This window comes from Rhinatrema bivittatum, chromosome 2 (genome assembly GCF_901001135.1).
Source record: "Rhinatrema bivittatum chromosome 2, aRhiBiv1.1, whole genome shotgun sequence".
Taxonomy (NCBI): domain Eukaryota; kingdom Metazoa; phylum Chordata; class Amphibia; order Gymnophiona; family Rhinatrematidae; genus Rhinatrema; species Rhinatrema bivittatum.
In genome coordinates, this window is record NC_042616.1 from 310,377,399 (window position 1) to 310,402,794 (window position 25,396).

At 42.1% G+C, this 25,396-nt stretch overlaps 1 protein-coding gene across 1 annotated transcript in view; it reads right to left on the reverse strand.

Annotated features, from left to right (window-relative positions):
• Positions 1-25,396, reverse strand: part of PKD1L1 (polycystin 1 like 1, transient receptor potential channel interacting) — a 446,216-nt gene that overhangs the window by 235,087 nt on the left and 185,733 nt on the right. Inside the window, exons 24-28 of the mRNA XM_029587088.1 lie at positions 22,015-22,389; positions 19,347-19,475; positions 11,408-11,470; positions 9,198-9,302; positions 1,857-1,919 (exon numbers count right to left, since the gene is read on the reverse strand). Coding sequence (XP_029442948.1) covers positions 1,857-1,919; positions 9,198-9,302; positions 11,408-11,470; positions 19,347-19,475; positions 22,015-22,389 — 735 coding nt within the window. The remainder of the gene's footprint in view (positions 1-1,856; positions 1,920-9,197; positions 9,303-11,407; positions 11,471-19,346; positions 19,476-22,014; positions 22,390-25,396) is intronic.

Here is a 25,396-nt window from a genome sequence, read left to right on the forward strand (position 1 = left end):
AGTTTCAGGCTTTTAGTTACAACGTAGGCCAGAACTTTCTTTTCTTGTGTCCTCCTCTGATAAAAGCTCCTTTTGGCACAGCTCTTTGGACAGCCATTAGGGCACGGTAACACTCAGACACAGAATTTGAAAAGAAAGAAAGAAACCTTAAGTGCTACTATAGGCGCAGTACATGGCTCTCTCTTCTGCTCAAAGGCTTGGGTACTACAGTCCACAGAACAGAAAGGGCAACACAGCCAGGAGATGCATCCAGGTCTCCTCTGCAGCACAGAGCTAGCAATTAAGCATAAGAACATAAGAACATGCCATACTGGGTCAGACCAAGGGTCCATCAAGCCCAGCATCCTGTTTCCAACAGTGGCCAATCCAGGCCATAAGAACCTGGCAAGTACCCAAAAACTAAGTATATCCCATGCTACTGATGCTAGTAATAGCAGTGGTTATTATTTAAGTCAACTTGATTAATAGCAGGTAATGGACTTCTCCTCCAAGAACTTATCCAATCCTTTTTTAAACACAGCTACACTAACTGCACTAACCACATCCCCTGATAAAAATTCCAGAGTTTAATTGTGCATTGAGTGAAAAAAAAATTCTCTCAGATTAATTTTAAATGTGCTACGTGCTAACTTCATGGACTGCTATTATCTGAAAGACTTCTCATGATTTTAAACACCTCTATCATATCCCCCCTCAGCTGTCTCTTCTCCAAGTTAAACAGTCCTAACCTCTTTAGTCTTTCCTCATAGGGGAGCTGTTCCATCCCAGAGGACTGGGCTGGAGCTGCAGATTCAAATGCAGGATTACACAGTGATCACATAAGAAAATATCACCTACCATTTGAAAGATTTTATTTTAACTGATTTTTTTCAATGAGAAACCTTTTGGTCTATGCACCAATTGTTCGATTTATTAAAGGGTGTTAACACATTAATGTGTGTTGAATGCCTGTTTTAGCACTGAATGCACATTCAAGTGGAAATAATGTGTGGTACCACATAGTAACATGTCCATTTTTATGGTAAAGCTCAATTTCTAAGGTAACATGGATGTTAGTATTAAAATTAAAATGAGCTGATTAATATGCAAAATTATGGTAATCAGCTAATTTGTATGTAACACATTTTGGTAATTAACACAAATGTTTAACTACATCTCAGGAGGTGTAGTCAAGGGCTTGTCTTAAATGAATGTGTTAACATGCAAATGTTAATATTTGCATTATGTCCTTTGGTGAATTGGCCATTAGCTGCATTGCTAATATATACATATTTAGCTCACTTTGATAGACTACTCATTTTGTTCAAATGTTAACTATTTGAAAAGTATTCAGGCACCACAAGACTATAGGACTGATATTTTGCCACAAACAAAAAAAAGAAGCACATTTCAGACTGTGGGATTTGCCATCTGAAGAGTCCTGTGCATCTCACTCTACAGGATGGCATGGTGTGGGCCAATGCAAGATGTTTTCTTTATTCTCTCTTCCATGCCAGGCTTGTCAAACACCCAGTGCTATTTATTTACCATTCTCACATTCCATACACAATATTCCTACTCACAGGTTACAAATAATAGTACTCTATTTAACCACCTCTAACCTCTGTCTATCCTTTCGGAGATGTGCTCTCCAGAGTGAAACACCCAAAATTCCAGATGAGGCCTCGCCAGTGATCTAGTCAGTGGCATGATTGCCTCCTTTTTCTGCTGGTTATGCCTTTCCCTATGCATCCTGGCATTCTTCTGGCTCTAGTAACTACTGCCTTGTCACACTGTTTCACTACCTTGAGACCATCATACATGATCACTCCCAGATCTCTCTCCAGGCCAAAATAGTATAATAGTAATAGTTTTACCGGTTGGTCTACCTCCTGAGGCACTTCCTCCTTCCTGGATCCCAGTATAATGAGTCTCAAAATCTGTCAGAATAAATGAAGCAGTATTACATAAGCCTGAGTATCACTTTTGCTCACAAAAGCACTTCTGATATTTACATGACATTTCGAAATGACATCCTTTGATGGAATTCAAGTTGCCAATGACAAAAGTAGGGGGTACTGAGGAGAGATGGAGGGGAGAAGAGAAGGGAGATAAGGGACAAGAGTAAGATCAAGGAGGAAGGAAGTAGGGCAGTAGTGCAAGTGAGTGTGTGCCTGTGATTCTGTGTGATAGGTCATGTTTATGTGCGTAACAGACTGAGCTTTCATGACGGTGTGATAAAGGCTGTATGACAATATGAATATGTGAAGAGGCTGTTTATGTATGACAAACCTTGCTGGCTTTCTCCACTTATAAAGTCAAAATATTGATAATGAGAGCTGCATATTGTGATACTAGTGCACATTGTGGGATAGATTTTCAAAACCTACGCGCGCGCATCCATGTAAATGCCGAGTCGGCGCGTGCAAGAGGGCGGACTGGGAGGAAACTTCCCAATCCCCAACCCTAACCTCCCTTCCCCTATCCTGCCCTCCCCTTATCCCTATCCTAACTAGCCCTAATTGTTCTATTTTACCTTTTGCTCCTGCCAAGGAGCAGGAGCAAGTTGCATGTGCTGGCATCGTGCCGGCACGCAATCCCCTGGCACAGCAGTAAATAGCCGCTGTGCCGGGCACCTCTAGCCCCGCCGCCCCCCCGGACCGCCCCCTTTTAAAGCCCCAGCACTTACACGCATCCCGGGGTTTATGTGTGTGGCTGAGCCCGTTTGAAAATTGGCCCGGCGCTCATAAGGCCCGACCACACGCCGGGGTTTTAAAATCCAGCCTTGTATGCATAATTAGTTTTAACTTGCCCCATTCTCAGTTCTTCGTGTACATTACAGTGCACTAATAATGAAGACAGTTAAAAATAATCTCCTATTATACTAAGCAGCACTTTTCTTATATAAATTGCATCTATCCCTTACCAAATCAGGACTTGTGATTGTACATCACTATATGCAAGCTTTGCTCACAAATCTTTAGTTTGCAAAGTTTTTTATTATCTTTTTATTATTCCAAGAGACACCTCTCTAGCAGGATTATTCTGCATGATGTTGTCAGAAGATCATGCAAGATCTGGAAACATGGGTGGTCTCTAAAACAGTGTTTCTCAGACCTGTCCTGGAGGCACAGCTAACCAGTCTGATTTTCAGGAAATCTGTAATGAATGCATGAGATAGATTTGTGTACACTGAAGACTCAGTGAATGCAAATCTATCTCCTGTATATTTACTGTGGCTACATGGAAAACCAGACTGGTTAGCCTTATCGCTCTTGTATCAGAACTCTCCACTACAACGTTTCTTGTGTTCAGTGAGATCTTTTAATGAACTAGCCAGAAGTTTCAGCACAGGAAGGTTCTATAGAACACTTAAGAACACTTATAACAATGGGGATGAGTGACTGTATTTGATAAAAAGAAATAATTCCAGAGTAGTAAACCCATGACTTCTTGCCTTGATCCAAATATTTGAAGGCTATAGGCCAAACTCTCTTTCCATGGTTAGCTCGGATTGGGAACTGTTTATTAGAGCAGAGTTCACTACCAGGGATATTGAAAGAAGCAGTTGTTAGGCCCATTCTGAAGAAGAAGTAATTGGATCCTATGAACCTGGGAAATTATTACCCGGTTCACATCTTTCCTTCCTCAGTAGGATAGTGGAGAAAAATGTATACCAACAGCTTCTGGAATATATATATTAACCCCCCGTGTCATTCCACTTTTCATGCCAATCATGGTACGGAATCAGGGCTGTTATTGTTAGTTGATGGTATATGGATGGGGGTAGACAAGAGAAAAGATTCTATATTAGTTTTTTTGGATCTGTCTGCCACATTTAATACCATCAACCACAACATCATCTTGGATTTGTTGCATGAGATGGGGTTAATAGATAGGTGTTTAGTTTTCTATCCTCATGTCTCTCATGTACAATGTAAAATGTCTTGTGGAATGGGAAGGATCAGTGTTGTCACCACTCCTTTTTAACATCTTTTTGGCGCTACTAATGGGAGGGATCCAGGAGTAGCGGATGAGCTGTCAACTATTTGCAGACAATATTCAGTTAGTCTCAACTGTGAATAATGGTCTGGATTCTTGTGCATAATCATTTTCATGCTTAGGAATAGCTAAGCATGATTAAAGCAGTCTAAATGGATGCTCAACCCTACAAGATAGACCTACTTGGATAAGCAGATAAATAAGGTGCTATCAGTATTTTCCACAGTCTTGGGCTGTAGCTTACAACCCAAGGAAGTGGTTCTAGTCTGGGTGAGCAGTTTGATTCTCACTTGCTAATGGAGACACAAATATCCCATTTGGTCAGGAATGCCTTCCGAACATTGAGGTATGTCTGCTAGCTATGACCGGACTTGCTGTTTGTGGTTCATGCTTTAGAATTAGGGAAAATTGACTACTGTAATAACCGTTATCAAACCTAGGAGCAAAATTTTAAAAGGGGTTTCATGAATAAAAATAGCATATATGCGAATAAATAGCATGTACTCATGCATATGTTATTTTATAAACATTGAGAGTGTGTATTTTCCATTTCATGCGTATATTTTACTAGCAGAAAAAAGAGGTGGGCTAGGGGTTTTCCACGGTGGGGTTCAGATACTGAATTTATATTTATACATTTTTACCCCTGCTAATTACCTCATGCAAGTGAAATCTGACTTGTCTGCTATCTGCAGTTTTTGAGTCGGAAGTCTGGATGTACCAGTGGAGATTCAGGGTGAAGTGCTAGAAAGTCTAGGTGAACTAGAGAAGGACTGGGTAAACTGATGGAGGTATTGGTAAACCTGTGATTTCAAGTATGCATGCAAGTAAGTATCTTTAAAACAGTATATGCATGCACATACTATATAAAATATTTAAATTAAATTATGCGTACATGTTATATTTTTATGTTGCGTGTGCCGGCCGTGGCAGGCCCACAGCCCGGCCCTATCACCTTCCATTGCCAAATCCAGCATCTAGTTCCACATCCCTGGCGGCAGTGGGCCGCTGGCTCCGTCCTCGGGCCCACCCCGGTGCTCCAAATACTGCAACAGGCCTCTGCGCTCCACAACGGGTCTCTCCATGGGGTCCTCGGAGAGGTGCCACCATTCAGCGCCGCGCTCTTCCCTAGGCGCACACGTGCATCACTGCTGCTTATGAAGGGCCCACGGCGGGAACTTGGCCGCGGCCCCGGATGATGACGTCGCTGAAGTTCCAGTTGTTGCGTTGGAGTTGGACCCTTGGGCCAAGGTGGGGTTGATGCAACCCATAGGCGAGGGGGTTCCCACCGTCAGCAGGTGAGGACCCATAGGCGAGGACCAATGGGCCCACTCCACCGTCAGCAGGTGGAGTGGGCTGATAGGCAGAGGCCGCTGGAGCTTCACCTATTCCAGCCCTTATTCCCCGTGGGTTGAGCCTTTGGGTGCCGGGGCCGGCAGGACTTAGGTGAGCCTCGAGGTTGAATAGCAAGAGAGGTTGGTTCAGCCCACAGGCAGCAGATGATGGATGGTGTGGTCCTACTCTGGATTGGGTCAGGTACTGGAACTCAGATGCCAATGAAACAGAGGCTGACTGGGGGCACTCGAACAAAGGTAGGCCGAAGCCTATTAAGTCCATGTCCAGGGAGTAGGCTTGGAGAGGTGTCAAATGACAGGCTTGGATCAGGGCCAGCGGCAATGAGAAGGTCGTGGCAAGCAATGCTGAGATCTGATCACAGAGAAGTCAATAGCGTTGGTCAATTGAGGCAATGGTCTGATCACGGAGAAGTCAATAGCGCTGGTCAATCTAAGCAGTGGTCAGGGTCTGGAGATATGCAGTAGCGTAGTCAGGCGAAGCGAGGTCGAAGTCCGTGCAATCAATCCGAAGCATAGGCAGGGCAGGAACGAAGAGAACAGGAACCAGGAACAACGAGGATTGGAAATGAAGAGTAGAGACGAATCTCTAGCAGCAACGAATACTCGAGTAGCGAGGAGACCTGTTGCAAAGGCAACGCTATGGAGCGAGGCCTGAACTTAAATACAATGAAGAGTTTGACGTCATCATCCGGGGCCGCGGCCAGGTTCCTGCTGCAGGCCCTTCATAAGGATCAGTGATACACGCGCCTAGGGATGGGCACGGCGCGGGTAGTGGAGTCTCTCCGCGGGCCATGTGGAGAGACCCAACGAGCAATGGTATCCTGACCTGAATTGCTGAGGACTATGGCGGAGCCAGGGGTTCCGGGGAAGGCTCGAGGTCAGAACTGGTGGCCCACTGCTGCTAGTGAGGAGGAACCTGAAGCTGGAGTCCTTATAATAAGGTGAGTAGGCCGTGCCGCAGGTCTGTCACGGACGGCACGCGTAACACGTGCCACGGATGTAACACGTGCCACGCGTAATGCCGGGCTCAGTTCCTGATAGTCACCTTTGCAACAGGTCTCCACACTGGTCGTGTACTTCGTTGACTCCTGGTGATTCTCCTGCATGCTGGTTCCTGATCCCTGTGAGTTCCTGTTCCTGTTGTCCTTCGTTCCTGATTCCTAGCCTTCCTTCAGATTGACTTCTTGGCCCGACCTCTGCTTCGTCTGACCACGCCAAGTGATCTTCTCCTGGACCTGACCTCTGTTTCATCTGATCACGCCATTGATCTTCTCCTGGACCCAACCTCTGCTTTGCCTGACTATACTACTGATCTTCTGCTAGATCAGACTTCAGCCTTGGCTTGCCACTACTCCTTGATTGCTGCCAGTCCTGACTCCAGCTTGCTCTTCAACGCCTCTACAGTCTACGTCCTGGACTTGGCCCATTTAGGCTTCAGCCTGTTCTTGCTCGAGTGCCCCCTGTCTGACTTTGGTTCCATTGGTGCCTGGGTCTCTGGGACTCTGCCTCGTCCGGTACAGACTTCCCAACTTCGTTGTTGCTGTCTCTGGGCTGACCTCTCTACCTCTCCATCGACAATGACATACGGAGGCCTACCTAAGCCCAGTACTCAAAGGCTCAACCTGTGGGGGAATGAGGGATGGTATTGGTGAAGCGCCAGCCGGTCTCCGTCCATCAGCCCACTCCGCCTGCCGATGGTGGGGACCCATAGGATCCTTCCTATGGGTAGCATCAACCCCACCTCGGCCCAAGGGTCCATCTCCGGCGCAACATTTTATGCACCTAATAGGGATGTGCAGCCAAAAAGTTTTCATTGCATTCGTGATACGTATTCGTGGGGGGTCAATTCCGTTTCATGCGGAAGTATGGAGAATTCCATAAGTTGTCGATCTGTCAATACGTTACTACGGCGAGTTAAATTCCTGTCCCAGCTAAAATGGCGATCGGCGCCATTTTGAGTATTGGCATCGGACGGCCGGCGTGCACAAGGTCGCTCCCGGACACCCGCTGGACTTTTGGCAAGTCTTGTGGGGGTCAGGAGGCCCCCCCAAGCTGGCCAAAAGTCCCTGTGCGTCCAACGGGGGTCCCAGAGCGACCTGCCGTCCGATGCCAGGACTCAAAATGGCGCCGATAGCCTTTGCCCATACTATGTCACAGGGGCTACCGGTGCTATTGGTCAGCCCCTGTCACATGGTAGGAGCACAAGATGGCGCCGGTGACCATGTGACAGGGACTGACCAATGGCACCGGTAGCCCCTGTGACACAGGCTATCGGCGCCATGATGAAACCGGCAAACGTGGGTGTGAGAATGCAGGGATGGCTTCTGGACTCGCCGCTGGACCACCAGGGAGTTTTGGTAAGTCTTGGGGGGGTCAAGAGGGTGGGGGGGGGGTTTAAATTTTTATTTAGGAGGCCGAATAAAACAGAAATCTGTTTAATACGTGGGGAGTCGCGATGCGTTTCGCCTCCCCACGTATTTAACAGATAGGACAAAATAAGTTGCGGATTACAAATACATGGAAAACGGATGTACACCTCTAGCACCTAATATATACATCCATATGTTTATAAAAACGGGTAGAGAAAGTATACGTTTTCTTGCATTGAAAATATTTGCATATATTGAAACATATGCATATTTTCAGAAAAGAAATATGTGGTATTTTATAAACTGTGCAGCTCTTGGCATAATTTATAAACTGTTAGGACTGATCTCCATCCATCTACTTATATGTGAAAATATTGTACCATAAATTGGTTTAAAAGTTAGGTTCTTAGATTATAAACCCTTTGGGGTCAGGGAAATACTTACAGTACCAGAGCTAGCAATAAAAAGGCAAGAACTAAATATAAATAAATAAATAAATCAGATCTCCCATCTGTAAGACTAAAACAGTTTCAGTAGCTCCAAAATTCTGCAGCCTGTCTTACAGAGGGAAGGAAGAGCTCAGACCATGTTACCCCTACCCTGCATGCTTTACATTGGCTCACAGTAGAGCTGAGAATTCTATTTAAGTTTTGTGCATTAATTTTTAAGTGCCTAAGTCGTGCCAGATGATTTATGTCCTCATACTGTGAACCATGGAGATCACCGAAATCTTCTCAAACGGTCTTGCTGGCAGAGCCTTCATTTCCTACAGTGAAACTGACATGCACAATGAAACATGCTTTGGCCCAGTGTTATTGAATTCCAGGCCACTGGAATTCCCATTAGAGCTGAACTATCTGTCATTCCATAAGAAGATGAAAACCTAATTGTTGTTTCGTAGGATTTTGGATGGTGTATGTGAGGAGGAGGAACTCTTGAAATGTGAAAGGAGAATAAAATCCCAGAATCGGGATCTCTATGTTTTGTTTTTTTTTCAATTATCAGCTAGCTGTTTGTATTCAGTTAGATTTTCCTGTTATGAGGCTACGATGAGGAGTTGGTGGGAGGGTGGAGAGGTATGGGGAAATAGGGTTAGGGGTTACAAGGGGTAAGGTAGGGAGAGGTGGGGATTAGTGTTGGGTTCTCCTGCTGTGTGAAGGGATTTCTTTGTGTATGTTCTGTCTTTGTGTATGAAACGGATGTTGATTTTATTTGTAACCAGCTTTGTGGTCTTAAATGTAAAATGGGTAATCAAAAGTGAAATACAGAAATTACAGAATATTGTATGGAATATAGTTTACTTTTAATATCAGATAGGATCCTCTTAGACCCTATAAGAAAAGAAAGTCTTCTAGAACAAGGGAGTGTACCACTGAAATATGGTACAACTCAATTTGTTTCTAGTTGTTGCTTACCAGCTCATTTCTTGGAAGGATGAACATTTTAATGATGCAAAACAAAGAGCGATACGGAAAGCCTTGCCCCAACATACCTCGGAGTGTGTGGTTAAAAGTGGAATTAGAGGGCTCGTTTGCCCAGCCTCCTCCTGCTGCTCCTCCAGTTATTGTGCCTCTGGTTTCATTGCTCAGTCTGTGCCCTGCTCATTCACACAAAAAAGGGTGTTAACGAGACGACTCGGCTATGTCCAATCACAAACATCTCAGAGGTCTTGATTCTACTTGAGGTGACTTTTTCATGCTTCTCCAAAGATTTGCTCACCTAAAAACACTAGGACTACAAAGCTAATAAGGGAATGGAAGGGTTCACGTATGCTGAAAAACTGCGCAACCTGAGTTTACTTTCATTAGAAAAAAGAGGCATTTAAATGGAGATCTAATTATACTACGCAAATATAGCATATGACCTTACAGAAATCATACAGGTGATCTTTTTTTTACTGAAGCAGTTGCAAACAAAACAAGAGGACATCCTCTAAGATTAAAAGGTAACAGATTTCACCACCTTAAAAAAAAAGGGATTTTTTTCCCCCTCAAAGAGTGGTAAAATTATGTAATATTTTGCAGCAGTCGTAGCTATGCACAAGTTTTCAGAGGAAAAAGATACTGGTGGGTAAGTTAATATAGCCGCATTTTAGGGAACCGTGTTACTCGAGTGAGACAGAGTCAAATCACTATATTTAGGGTGAAGAAGGCTTTGTTTTCAGAAATGTGGTGTTTTTTTCCTTTCCCTGGATTGTCATGTAGATAGAGCTGGTTTTCTATCAAATCTAAACCTACTATGTAATAATGCAAACAACCATTTCTTTGTTTTTTATTTTGTCTCATATCTTGCTTTCACTATGTTGTCTCTTTATTGGGAGGATTTTTCAGTGGTCTCGAAGGGCTCCCTTCTGCCAATTTAGGGGGTACAAAGATGAGTAAATATCAGACAACTGTCTGGGGCTGGAATTGTTTTTTCAATTAAACAAAAAAAGATAGGCAGTAGGATTTTCTCAATATACAGTTACTGCCATGACAAATTTTGTGGGTCATGCAGCAGAAGCTGCTACCTGAGAAATTCCATACAGCTTTCTATCCTGATTGGGAATTTCTGATTCATTTTTTCAAGTTCCTTTCAAGCACTTGTGTATCTGGGCAGAAGTAAATTCCCTTGACTGCTGATGGTAACTTTGCAGTTCCATTCAAGTCTATGGTAGTTATCCCGACAGTTCCCATTCTCTTTTTCACTTCCTTCCCTTTCTCTAGGGTTACCAAGTCACCTAGGACAGGTTGAGAAGGTCCTGATTCTCTCCTATTGTATGTGCTTGAAACTGAGCAAAAATCAGACCGACTCAGCCTACCCTAGGTGACATGGAATTATTTGGTAACCCTACTTTTCTGCAAAACCGCGTTATCTCTCATCCATCTTCATGAGTTTCTCTCAACTCCCTTTGACAAGTGCAATATCTAGACAAGGACAACCCCTTTTTTGGCTCTCATTGCTGTCTTTTCTTTTTACACTCCTCATCTTCCTTGTATTACCCCAACATTTTGCATTCACTTTAATCTAATGAATTTAACTTGAAGTATAAAATTCCTGTTATTGTAGCTGAAGCTCCTAATATAGAGCACAGTTCAGTCCTTTTTTTCTATATATGCTTTACACATTCTGATTTTTTCATGCCAGATAATCCTGCACTGGCCTATTGGCTTGACAGAAATTGAATGAATCCATTCTGTATTGACCCTCTAAACATGCTACATTCATGCCCAAAGAATATTTATTTCAGTACATAATGAAAAATCACTCGGCAAAATAGGTCATTTTAATGATCCATTCTATAAAGTAAATTTTTTCAAACTCAAAAGGTCTACAATGCAGTCTTATAACAGTAAGATAAAATGATATAAAATCATAGAAAAAGGTTAAGTAGTCCAACCCTCTGCCTCCAGGCAAGATCCATCACACCAAAACTATCCCAAACAGATGTTTGTCTGTTCTGTTCTAGTGACAGAGATTCTGCTGTCTCCCTAGGCAGCTTGTTCCAGTGCTTCACTACCTATATACTTAAAAGGTTCTTCCTAATTTATAATGTAGATTTCTTCTGCCACAATGTAATCTAATTTCCTCTGGTTTTGCATATAGTAGAGAAGAACAACTTACCGGTATCACCACTCTTTTCATTTACATGAATATTTTGAAAAATACTGTTATAATGTGGTTTATTGTATTTTCATTGCAGAGATGGAACAGTGCTACTACCTATGACATGGCGTCCAATTGCTCCAGAGCTCCCAGACACACCTTCTGAAAAAGGCTGGGGACCTGTAAACAAAAGAAGGTATGCAAATAACTAGTGGAACTGGATTTATGTCATGTTTTTTGTTTTAACAGTTTAATATTATTGTAGATGTTTGTATTTTGTTTATTTCTTGTATTTATGTTGATTTTGTAAGTTGCTCACAGTTTCTTTTGGAAGTGAGTGTCTAAGAACTTGAAAAAAAATAAATAATACCACAGAACTACTGGTCATTTAGACAGACATGGCTTAATAGGGAAGAGTCAATATAGATTTAGCAATGGGAGGTCTTGCCTTACCAGTCTATTAGATTTTTTGAAGGCATAAACAAACATGTGGATACAAATTTGTGAGTTGTTATAGTGTTATAGTGTATCTGGATTTTCAAAAGGCATTTGAAAAAGTCCCTCATGAAAGGGCAGATTAAGAAAAGGGAAGGAAAGAGTAAGAGGCAGGATGGAAAGTGGGGTAGGGTAAAAATTGATGAGGATGTTTTTGGTATAAGAATGGATAATTTGGTACCTGAGGAGATAGAAGGAAGTGTGCTAACATTATTGGAGCATTGGGATGGGATTGTAAATTTGGTGTTAGATGATATAGCTCCGATGAAATGGATTACTATAGGTAAATGGCAGATAGGATGATTTACGCTTGAACTCAGAGAGTTGAGAAGAGTGCTCTGGAACTTAGAGCATCGGAAGAGTACGACTGGATTATAATTAGATCATACAGGCTGGAGGAAAGTGGCCAATAGATATAGGAGGTTAGTGCAGGATGCAAGAAAAATGCTTTTTCTGATGTTATAGGATCAGTTGAGCCTACTAATTGGGAAATCTTTAGGGTAATGAAGCCTCTTCTGCCTTAGGAGAAGAGAGATGACTTGATGGGAATGCCAGACTGTTACTTATTCCTTGTTCTTTAATAATAAGATTAAGGCTTTACTCCAAAAGTTACAGCTGGATACAAATAGTATAGTACAGGAGTAGAAAAGAGAGGGTATCGGTGACATATATTTAGTAGATCAGTTATTTGAGTTCTGACTAATTAATACTGCGGGGGTACTGAAAATTCTGGCAGGAATTAAGTCTACAGGTAGCCCATTGAACCCCTTTTCACCATATTTAATTTTAAAATTGTCAGGAAGATGATTCGAATGGTTGGCTAAGATTATAGCAGTGTCATTGAGGGAGGGTTGTCTTCTAGAGAGTTTGAAAAGATCCTTGATAAAGTCAGTTTTGAAGAAATCTCATTTGGATCCAACAGAATGTGAAAGTTAGAAGCCAAAATCTAATTTGCCTTTTCTGGGGAAGATTATGGAAAAAAAATAGCCCTTAGTTAAGCATTAGAATATTTGGAAGGTTTTTGATGGTTTGTCAGATAGGCAGTCAGGTTTTAGACCTGGATATGGCACAGAATTGGTAATGATGTCCTTAGCAGATGATGCCAGTTGGTCAGTATTTTTGATCTTGCTGGACCTTTTCAGCGCTTTTGATCTGGTAAGCCACCAGTAACTTCTGGGAAGATGTGAACAGGTGGGTCTGACTGGGAAGGTGTTAGTTTGGATTGCTTTCTTTTTGGAAGGGAGGACACAGGTAGTCAGGTAATAGGGGCATATTCACAACCAATGTACTATAGACAGGAGTTCCTCAGGGCTCATGCTTTCCACCCTTGTTGCATCATACAATATGTTAAAATCCTCATTTCAATGTGCAGCAGCAGCCAAAAAAAGCAAATTGAATGTTAGGAATTATTTTGAAAGGAATGGAGAATATCCTAATATTTGTATTGATGCCATAGTGTTACCACACCTTTAGTATTGTCTGCAGTTCTGGTTGACCCATCTCATAAAAAGACATAAAGTGCAGAGAAGGTCAACAAAAATGATAAAGGGTATGAATCAGCTCCCTATAGAATAAGCTAAACAGGTTAGGCTCCTCAGCTCAGAGAAGAGATGGGATATGATAGAAGTTTTTAAAAACATGAGTGGGGTGGAAAGGTAAAAAGGGAATTATTTACTCTTTCAAATGTTATTAGAAGAAGCAGAGGACACTCCATGAAACTAACAAGTAGCATATTTAAGACAAATCAGAGAAAGTATTTTTTTCACTCTGACCACAATCAAGCTGTGGAATTCATTGCCGGAAGATGTACTCAAGGCATCTAGCATAACTGGCTTTAAAGGGGGTTTGCAGAGGTTCCTGGAAGAAGTGTCCATGAACCATTATTAGCCAAGTGGATTTGGAAAAGCCACCAGTTATCCCTGGAAGTGAGCAATAGGGAATAGATCTACTCTGCTGGGTACTTGTGACCTGGATTGGCTACTGTCGGAGGCAGCATTCTGGATTCAGTAGACCTTTGGTTGGCCCAACAGGGCATATCTTATATTCTTTTGTAGATTTTTCACTCCTTAACAAAAAGACATGAAGTACACATAAATGATAACATGAGAGGAAATAAACTTGAAAAACATCATTATAACAACAACAAAAATAGAACAAATGAGCTAACTCAGTACAGGAGAGGACTATCAAATAAAGAATATAATATTGAATTGTATGCCATATACGAGCATGAAGTGAATTCTCATCTCTCTGAAAGTCTTGTCTATCCATGGTGTCATAGTGGATAATACATTGAAATCATCAGCTCAATGAACTGTGGCAATCAAAAAAGCAAACAATCAGGGTCATTTATCAAATTGTATTAGGGCAATAGGGCCCTAATGCATCGCAAGATGCATATGCAAATTTTAGTCAAATAGGAGGAGTTAATGAAAATGAGGGGTGTTGCATGTGATAGCATCACAGGATTTAACTATACCTTTTTTTCCTGGTGTTATGTCTGGTGTTACTGTTTGGGAGAGAGAGAGAGAGAGAGAGAAAACCTCTGGGAAGAGACACATATAAGTAAGCATTTTATACCCTGAGTTTAGAATGGACCATTGCAAGGGGGTCCATTCTAAACTCAGGGTGAGGTTTTGGTGGTGTGCTAAGTTTTAGGGGACAGTTTTACCTGCAGAATCAGAGGTACGAACAGCAGTTACCATCATTAAAGATTTTATGTGATTTTGGAGTGATGAAAGGTATAAAAAAATGAGATTTGTTCAATGTACTCTCGACTTAGCTGCCATCCCATCAAGCTAAGTTGAGAGTACAATGTAGAAATCTTATCTTTGTGTAGCTTTCATCACTCCAAATCACATAAAATCTTCACTGCTGTCTACTGTGCTATTCATACCTCTGATTGTGCATGTAAAACTGCTCCCCAAAACCTAGCCTTCCACCAAAACCTCACCCCAAGACCCTGAGTTCAGAATGGCCCCTTACAGTGGTATAAATAGTTTTCTATATATGAGTCTCTTATAAAGAGTCTCTCTCTCTCTCTCTTTCTCATGCAGTACCTGGAAAATTACTTTAACCATGCCCCCTTTTTTTTTTTATCACTTGCAATATATTTAGAGCAAAATGATAAATCTAGGTAAGACTATACCTATGGTCACCATATCTCAAAAAAAATGTAGTTGCACTGGAGATGGTACAGAGAAGGGCAACCAAAATGATAAATAGGATGGAACAGCTCCTCTATGAGGAATGACTAAAGAGATTAGGGCTATTCATCTTGGAGAAAAGATGGCTGAGGTCTATAAAATCATGAAAGGACTTGAACAGGTAAATGTGAATTAGTTATTTATTTTTTCAGATAATACAAGGACTAGGGAGCATTCCATGAAGTTAGTAAGTAGCACATTGAAAACAAATGTGGAAATTTTAAAGCAACGGACTAAGCAGTATTCTAGCAGTCAGATGCATTTTCCTCTTAAACAATTCTTTTCCTTTGTTTTAATGTATTGCCTTAAAAACTGTTATTATTTTGTCCATATTTTACCAAATTTTAGCTTAAATTTTTTGTATCCCCTATGATAGCTTTAAATTGTCTGTACTCTTATGTTTTAAGCATAAATATTCTTAGTTTTTTCTTTAATTATATTTTAATGAATTTAGTTTAATTGTTTTGCACTTGTTTTAAATGAATTTTATATAACTTATGCAATGCATTTTGAATTTTGTATTTATTTATTGTACACCATCTAGATTGTCTACAGATTGACGGTATATAAAACAAACAAACAAACAAATAAATAAATAAATCAATAAATAAATCATAAATTAAAAGCTTCCCTGAACAACGCTGATTTTAACTGCTTTCTGAACTCCTTTACGTCAGTCTGAGGTCTAAGCTGATCAGAGAGAGATTTCCACATTTGTTTTCAATGTGCTACTTACTAACTAGTGTTTAATTTTCATAAGTCTTTTAAAGGTTTTGTTTTTTTTTAACATTTTGATATCTTTTTGGAGTCTAAGCTCATCTGATAGCAAATTCCATATTTAGGCCCTGCCACTGAAATTGCTCTGTCTCTGACTTCAGATAGATGTGCTGTTCTTATGATATGTTTTAATGTGTGTAAATGCAAATTAAAATGTGTTTTAATGCTACTTAATGTAGTCCACACCGAGTCTGCTAACTGGAGGGAGCAGACTATAAGCCAGAGCTTTCCAAACTTTTCATGTTGGTGACACACTTTTTAGACAAACATAATTTCGGGACACAGTAATTCAGTCTACTAGCAAACCAGAGGTTAAAGGTTAAACGAACGAAATGTATTTCGACAATTTATGTATGTTTCCTTAAATATATACATAATAAAATGTTTCACGACACAACCTATCTTGTGAAAACCTTTCATTTATATTAAAAATATATAATATTCCAAGATTAATGTTATTGTTCTAATTTATGAATAACAATAATAAAACAAAGTTATTGTGTTATTCAATTTACCTCTTTAATGAGATATATGAGCTTGATGGGATGAACACAGATTTTGAATATTTGGCGTTAATAAGAAAGTCCAAAGGGTCTTCTGCGTAATTTTAAAAAGCTGGCCAGTTTCACACTATACACACTCGACATCTCATCTCCGGACAATGCCTTTTCCTCCTGGAACAACCTTACCCTAAACATTGCCAATACTCTCTGCCCCATTATGACAAAAACTATCAAAGCAGCCCATCCAAATAAAAAACCTTGGTTCTCACCTGAACTTAGAAACCTCAAGTCCCGCCTTAGAAAGGCCGAACGATGCTGGCGCAAACTCCCCTCCCCAGCACACAAGACAACCTACTACCAACTTATGCATGAATACAGAAACACCATTCTTGTCACTAAACGAGAATACTATTCCAAAAAAATACATGGTTTCCAACACAACCCCAGAGCCCTCTTTTCATTGATCACAAACCTTACCAACTCTTTCTCAACACATACCCAAATCCCCACCTCTAAGAACCGCTGCAAAGAACTGGCTCTTTTCTTTAAAAACAAAGTCTCCTCCCTCACCGCACACTTCTCCCCTAACCCCAATAATCTGAACCTACCCCTCCTCAACTCATTCCCATCTACCTTGTCTACCTTTGAATCATCCTCCACCCTGGAAATAGAAAACATCCTAAAAAAAAATGAAACCATCCTCTCATCCCGCTGAAACCATCCCCTCTAAACTTCTTTCCATTCCGAAAACTTTTTCCAAACCCCTTTCTGTCTTACTGAACTGCTCACGAGAACAAGGCATTGTTCCCAACCCACTCAAGCATGCAGTAGTTAAACCTATCCTTAAAAAACCCAATCTTGACCCCACCACCCTCTCTAATTTCAGACCCATTTCCAACCTTCCCCTCCTCACTAAAACCCTAGAAAAGCTTGTTAACTCTCGCCTTTCTGACTACATTGAACAACACAACATTCTACCCCCTACACAACATGGCTTTCGAAAGCACCTGAGCACCGAAACTTTACTCCTCTCTCTTACTGACACCATTATCAAGGGAACTGACTCTGGTACCTCCTACCTCCTTGCTATGTTAGACATCTCTGCAGCTTTCAATACTGTTAACCACACCATCCTCCTTAACATCCTAAACAGTATCGGTATCACTGGAGTTGCACTATCCTGGCTTAAATCATATCTACAAAATCGCCAATTTACAGTTCTCCTAGACAACAATGAATCTGATGCCATTAAACTGGATCAGGGCGTTCCCCAGGGCTCCTCTCTCTCCTCTACCTTATTTAACATTTACATGCTTCCTCTCACCACCCTCCTCACTACTCTTGGCATCAAACACTTCATCTACGCAGATGATGTGCAAATCCTCTTCCCTTTCTCTGACTCTCTTAACTCAGCCCTCCAAAACTGGGAATCATGCCTTACCGCCATCAACAAACTCCTCACTGACATGCACCTTGCTCTCAACCCCCAAAAGACTGAACTCCTTATCATTTCTACAAAACTACCCTTCCCTTCCCCTCCTCCATCCTACTCCTCCATCACCTTCCACACACACATCCGCAACCTTGGTGTTCTTCTTGATAGTCAACTCTCTTTCAAACCCCAAATCAAAGCTATCTTAAGTGACTGCTATTTTAAACTACAAACCATCAGAAAACTCAGACCCCTCCTGCACTTCTCAGATTTTCGCACAGTACTTCAATCTATCATCCTCTCCAAGATCGATTACTGTAATGCTCTCCTACTCGGCCTCCCCTCCAGCCACACCAAGCCTTTACAACTCCCGGAGACCCGGGCGCCAATAGGAACACAGTCTGACAGGGGTCACCCGAGCAAGAGCAGGCTGAAGCCTGAATAAGCCATGTCCAGGACAAGCGCTGAAGAGGCATCGTTGAGCAAGCTGGATTCAAAGCTGGCGGCAATCTGGAAGTGGTGGAAAGCAAGGCTGAGGTCTGATGAGGAGAGAATCAAATGGATGGTCAGATGAAGCAGAGATCCAGGGCTGGAGAGAGGCAATGGAGTAGTCAGGCAATGTAGAGGTCGGGGCTGGAGAGAGGCAATGGAGTAATCAGGCTAAGTAGAGGTCAAACCAGGTCAGCAATCCAAAGGAGAGATAAAGGAACAGGAACACAGGAACAAGAAATGGGAACGAAGACACTCAAGATCAGGAATCAGGAACAGATGAAGCAATGAGTACTCGACTAGAGAGGGGACCTATTGGAAAGGCAATCTGAAGAAGCAGAGCCCAGGCTCTGCTGACGTCATCAGCCGGGCCGTGGCTCGATTCCTGCTGTGGGCCTTACTTAAGGTTAGCTGTGCGTGTGCATGTGCCTAGGGAGGGGCGCGGCACTGGTTGGAACGGCATCTCTCCGTGGTCCACACAGAGAGGCCCGACGCGGAGCACCAGGAGCTGTAACAGAGCCGGAGGCACCATGTGCGGTCTGAGGATGGAGCCAGCAGCCTACAGCCGCCAGAGACGAGGGACCAGGCACTGGATTGCTTTGAGAGAGGTGAGGGGGCCGAGCTGCGGGTCTGTCGTAGCCGAGCGCGTAACAGTCTCTGTCCATCCCTGCATTTCCTTGTGACTATGGAATTGTCTGATGGTTTTACATCTGTAGTCTTAAAACTAGAGCAGTGGATTTCAACTTTGGTCTTAGAAGACCTCAGGCAGATCTAATGTTCAAGATAACTGCAAAGACTATTTGTGTATATGCTGCTATTCTAATATGCTGTAAACTGCCTTGAGTGAATTTTGTTTTAAAAGACAGTTAATAAATCCAAGTAATAAATAACAATAATACATTTGCATATCCTGGATAATTTGCATGTTTATATTTTTATTATCTTGAAAGTCAAACCTCTTTGGGGACCTTGAGAACAAAAGAACCACTTTGGGTTACACTGTGTGTAAACCTAAGAACCACTTAGGGTTACACTGTATGGATTTTTTTTCTTTACTTCCTGAGATGAATCTGAGACAAAACATGTTTGGGAACCACATTATAGATCATATAAATTCTTAAACCAGTGGAAGGGTAAAAAAGGCAGCATTTTACCTGGTCGAGAACTTCCTATATCCCCTTCAGAAACAGCAGAAACTGGCAGAAAGCCTCTGAAAGTCTCAGAACTGCTGTTGGAAGAGCTGTTTGAACCAGACATCAGGGCTTCAGGAGAATTCCCAGAGACTGAAAGACAAGAAGCAGGAAATAAAAAGCTGTTCTGCTTACAGAAGAGAAAGGTGACCACCAAGAACTAGTAACAATCCATGTCAAAAGAATTCAAAAGATAATGCCAACACTGCCTTTCTCTATTACCTCATTCCACAAATGGACTCACATTTATTGCATGTTTTCAAGCAGGCATGAGGAAATAAGGCCTAACATTATGGTCCATTATAGTTCAGTAAGTCTGGTAGAGAAATTTAAGTACTTGGAAATAAAGCCATAGGTAATTAATGCACAACTGTCCCTATTGGACTAATACATGACCAAAGCAGAAGTCCCTCCCTAGAATGGACCCATCAAATTCTAGGTTGTTTATGGCCACATCCCACAAGTTGAAATCCACAGGCTGTGTGAGAAATTTGAACATATTGCTTAGGAAATCTTATTCATAGTTATTTCACACAAAGAATAATACTCTGCTCCAAAATCTACATGAGCTTTCGAAGCATCCAAGGCATTAATACAGGAAACAGTCAAGACATGACTGCCAAGCTATAACTAAAGTGTATACATTTACTGTAACCAAATGCAAACACTGAAAGAAGAAAAATACAAGACTAGAAGGAGACTTATGACTAAGACCAAAAGAGGGCTTAATAAATCAAGAAACAGGAATGCTGAAATTCTGAGGAATCCAGATCAATGGTTCCCAGCCTGTTCCCTGAGTACTCCCTAACCAGTCGGGTTTTCAGGGCATCTGTAATGACCGTGCATGAGAGATTTGCATGTGCTATTAGGGATGTGAATCGTTTTTTGACGATTTAAAATATCGTCCGGTATATTTTAAATCGTCAAAAATCTTTAGGGCCACGATACAATACCAATTCCCCCGATTTATCGTCAAAAAATCGTAAATCGGGGGAAGGGGGAGGGCAGGAAAACCGGCACACTAAAACCCCCTAAAACCCACCCCCGACCTTTTAAATTAAATCCCCCACCCTCCCGAACCCCCCCCAAATGCCTTAAATTACCTGGGGGTCCAGCGGCGGTCCGGAACGGCAGCAGTCCGGAACGGCCTCCTGCAATTGAATTGTGTTGTCTTCAGCCGGTGCCATTTTTCAAAATGGCGGCGGCCATAGACCAACACGATTCGACTGCAGGAGGTCGTTCCGGACCCCCGCTGGACTTTTGGCAAGTCTTGTGGGGGTCAGGAGGCCCCCCCCAAGCTGGCCAAAAGTCCCTGGGGGTCCAGCGGGGGTCCGGAAAACGATCTCCTGCCGTGAATCGTTTTCCGTACGGAAAACGATGCCAGCAGGAGATCGACTGCAGGAGGTCGTTCAGCGGTTCTGGACCGCCGCTGAATGACCTCCTGCAGTCGATCTCCTGCCGGCGCCATTTTCCGTACGGAAAACGATTTGCGGCAGGAGATCGTTTTCCGGACCCCCGCTGGACCCCCAGGGACTTTTGGCCAGCTTGGGGGGGCCTCCTGACCCCCACAAGACTTGCCAAAAGTCCAGCGGGGGTCCGGAACGACCTCCTGCAGTCGAATCGTGTTGGTCTATGGCCGCCGCCATTTTGAAAAATGGCGCCGGCTGAAGACAACACAATTCAATTGCAGGAGGCCGTTCCGGACCGCTGCCGTTCCGGACCCCCGCTGGACCCCCAGATAATTTAAGGCATTTGGGGGGGGTTCGGGAGGGTGGGGGATTTAATTTAAAGGGTCGGGGGTGGGTTTTAGGGGGTTTTAGTGTGCTGGCTCACGATTTTCACGATTTTCACGATACTTCAAACACCCAAACGGCAACAATACGATTCCCTCCCCCTCCCAGCCGAAATCGATCGTTAACACGATCGAGGACACGATTCACATCTCTAGATACTATCACATACAGATATAGCTCATGCATATTCATAGTAGATATCCTGATAACCAAACTGGCTAGGATGTACGTGAGAAGTGGGTTGACAGCCACTGATTTAGATGCTGCAATACAGCTGTTTAAAATTAGTATCGTCAACTAAGAAATTACACCAAGAAGTCAATTTCCAAAAGGATCTAGCCGACTAGATCAAAATCTTTCAAAATTGGCTCAGCCGAGCAGCTAAATTTAGCTGGCTAACCGGGTCATTCATCAAGCTGCGATGGGGCCTTATCGTGTGCATTAGGGCGTTATTGCATGCCTGTCCCCCCTTCCCTGTGATCCACCTTCCTGACTCTGCACAACCACCACAAACCAGGGGATCACAGGGGGGAGGGGATAGATTTAGCCAGCTAACATTGATTTTCAATGCTAGCTGGCTACATTTAAGCTGATTTTCAGCTGAAAATCTAGTCAGGAAGATTTAGCCAAAATAAACCTCAACTTCACCAGCCAAAGTTTGGCCAGCTGTTAGTTGCTCTGAATGATTTTGAAAATTAACCTTGAATTATATTATTGATAATACAGTTACAGCACCCCGGCTTTATTAAAAGCACAAACGTTATTTTATGGCGCATATATGAGAGCTTTGGGTACTGTAAAAATGAAGACATTTGTCAAGCTAATGCTAACATCATTACCTGATGGATCAGAAGAGAAGCTTCTTTGTAAGCGACCTGTTGAAGACCTCCGACTCCTGGAAGACTTCTCACCCGATGACCCTTCTTCTAAAAAACCTGGCACTTGGTAAGGCAATTCCATCACAGCTACGGTAGTAGCCGGGGTTGCAGTGCTTGCTGCAGTTGTTGCCACAGTGCTGCTAATACTGGTAGAATCAATTTTAAGGATGGAACTCTTGTTACTAGGAGTGCTGATTGGTTCTGCTGTGAAACGAGGGTCTATATTTTTGGTACTGGTGGTTACAGCAGTCAAGGTAGTCGTAGTTGTAGAAGATGAAAAAGCCACGCCAAACAAGCTCGAAGGTCCCATCAAATCAAAGGCTCTGCAAAAGGGAACTGCAGAGATAGTTGAAAATAATTACACATGCCAGATAGGTCAACATCTGAGGCAGATCAACAAAATAAAATACTAAATTCATCATATACGGTGATTTCCCCATTGAAGTCCCGCTATATTATAATGGAGGTGAAGTTTTAAGTTTCTCACTTTTGATGGTATTTACTGTAGAGTCACAATGGCCATAAAGATAAGGATCCCTGGGAACACACAGACCATAGTCACCTAACAAAAAAATGTTTCTTTGAGAACCTGGCAGGGTGGAAAAAGGCATTTTACCCACGGCATAAGGGACCATGAAATCTGATCATGAGAGCTATGATTAATCTCCAGGTAAAAATATGTGGCTTGTGCTGGGGGCTCAGTTGTCTTGGTACAACTGGAAACAAGGTCCTGAATGGGAAATTCTTAGAGGTAGTGTGGATCTAATTTAAAGCAATACTTAAACATCTTGGACCCAAAGGGAGCTTTCCCTGTACCCTAGCAGGAGTGGATAGCTCATTTTATAGTCCCTGACACCTTTTACGAAATCAACTTTCTTTAAAGAGGTATTTTTATTGGCTCTGTATTCCAGAGCTTACATGGCCCAAAATCTCTAAAGTTCCACTGCGAGCATCCACTGGCAGAGCGAGTGCTAGATCTGCACTCTGAATAGAGAGCAGATAAACCCAACATAAATTCCAAGCTCTTTCAGTCAAATCCATTATATTAAATGGTGGGTTAGGACGTATATGTGTAAAGAAAATTCATGCAAATGACCCCTTTTCTCATAGGGAGAATAATTTTGAAACATGCATGTGCACCCCAATCTATGCATGTATATGGACGCACAAAGTTCCACGCCTATATTTTATACACAGACTATTAAAATATACATAAATGCACCGTGCATTTATGTGCATACATGTAAAAAAATGTTCAAATACATATTGCACTTATCCACATAAATTCCAATTTATCTGGCTAAGTAGCAGCACTTATCCAGACAAGTTCCAATTAACCTGGCTAAGTAGCAGCAAAGCCACTACTTAGCCAAATAAGTCTTAAATGCTACTTATCTAGCTAAGGGGGGCATTCTCTACCGCTATCGTATGTGCTACCACACGGAGGTGCGATCGCTGCCGGCTATCGCAGTACTGCTCTCCGCTTCACCACCACCACCACCCCCTCTCCCCGCCCCCTGTTACCGCCGGATTCTCTAAGGTCTGTGACCTTAGAGAATCCAGGCCTAAGTCAGATAGCATTTTAAGATTTATCCAGATAAGTATCAGTTTTGTTTTTACTTATACAGATAAGTCAGAATTTCTCCAGATAAGGGTCACTGCTTAGCCGGATAAATAGGAATTTGTCCAGATAACTGCCGCTTTCAAGATGACATTCAATTCTTCATTCTTTTTCAAAGTCTTGGTCCAACATTCTATCTCTAGTTTCCTTATATATCAATACCATAAAAATTTGGTTGTTGCATAATCATCTGAAACTCAATACTTAGAAACTGAAATAATCCATCTATCTTCTATCCCATCATCCAACTGTAGCCCACCTGCCCATTTAGACCTTAATGGCACATCTCTACCTATCATCTCTAAGGCCTGTAATCTTGGAATCATAATCGATTCTAGTCTATCCATTACTCAACACATATCACTCACAGTAAAAAATTCCTTTTACAAGTTACACTTGATAAAACATCTACGACCTCTACTACATCCAGATGACTTCAGAATTATTTTGCAATCTCTAATCTTCAGCAATCTCGATTACTGTAATGCGCTCTATCTCAGCTTATACCATAACACATTATGCCCATTGCAACTAATCCAGAATGTGGCAGCTCACATCCTTACAGGTACATCATGAAGAGACCATATCTCACCCATACTCTATTCATTACATTGGTTACCAATAGAATATGAATAAAATACAAAATTCTCCTTACAATCTACAGTTTGTTAAATGATGATACCTCAATTTGGCTCAGTTCTCAACTACGCATTTACTGTCCTTCTAAAAGCCTACGATCAGCACATAAAATCTACTACAAATACGAACTATAAAAACTGCCCGACTTGACATCAGGAGGTGACGCGCCTTTTCTGTAGCTGGCCCTCAACTTTGGAATACTATTCCAGACCACATAAGAAACCTAAACAACAAGAATGAATTTAAAAAGAGTATAAAACTTACCTTTTTAAATGCACTTTCCATATTGAGGACTCTATTTAATTTGTGCTCCCCTCTACTATTTTATTTACTTACTAGCTGTACCTGGCCACGCATTGCCGTGGCTCAGTCTGGTTTAATTTCCAATGCACATTAGCTCTGCTCTGGCCGTCTCAACTCCCTCCTCCCCTTCCCCGGCGGTGGACGGACTGGCTCACCGACTCTTTTACCCTTTCCTCCTCCTGTGTGTAACTGTCCGGCAGTCTCTACTCCCTCCCCCTTCCCCAGCGGCGGAGGAACGGGCTGAGCCGTTTCTCAGAGCGGCGACTCGTCTGCCCTTTTCTCCTCCCTTCTGTGACACCCAGCACGTAGCGCAGAGCTCTATGGTCCGCACATGCGCGGTAGAGCTGCTCACTACTGCGCATTTGCAGTCTGTCGGTCAGAGGCCTTTTATATTGTAGATAGCGTGTGTTGCTTTTACGTCCAACAGATGGCGCTGTTTTTCCCAAAAAGCATGTTTTTACCTGTCACAGGTGCGACATCTATATAATATAGGTATATAAAAACACGCACGTATTCGAATGCAACGTTGTGTCAAAATTTCAAAGCAATCGGTGAAGAACTTTTGGAGATTTAAGATTTTGAACAAACGAACTTTTACATTTTTGTTTATATAGATTGTATTTTTTAATTATCATGTTTTAGTTATTTTAACTTATGTCTTCTTTTATCTTGTGGATGTACCCTTATTTTAATTCTTAGCTATGTTTGTCATAAGATTATGTACGTTTACCATGTAAACATTTTGGTTACTCTGGTATAAAAAACGGTATATATTTATTT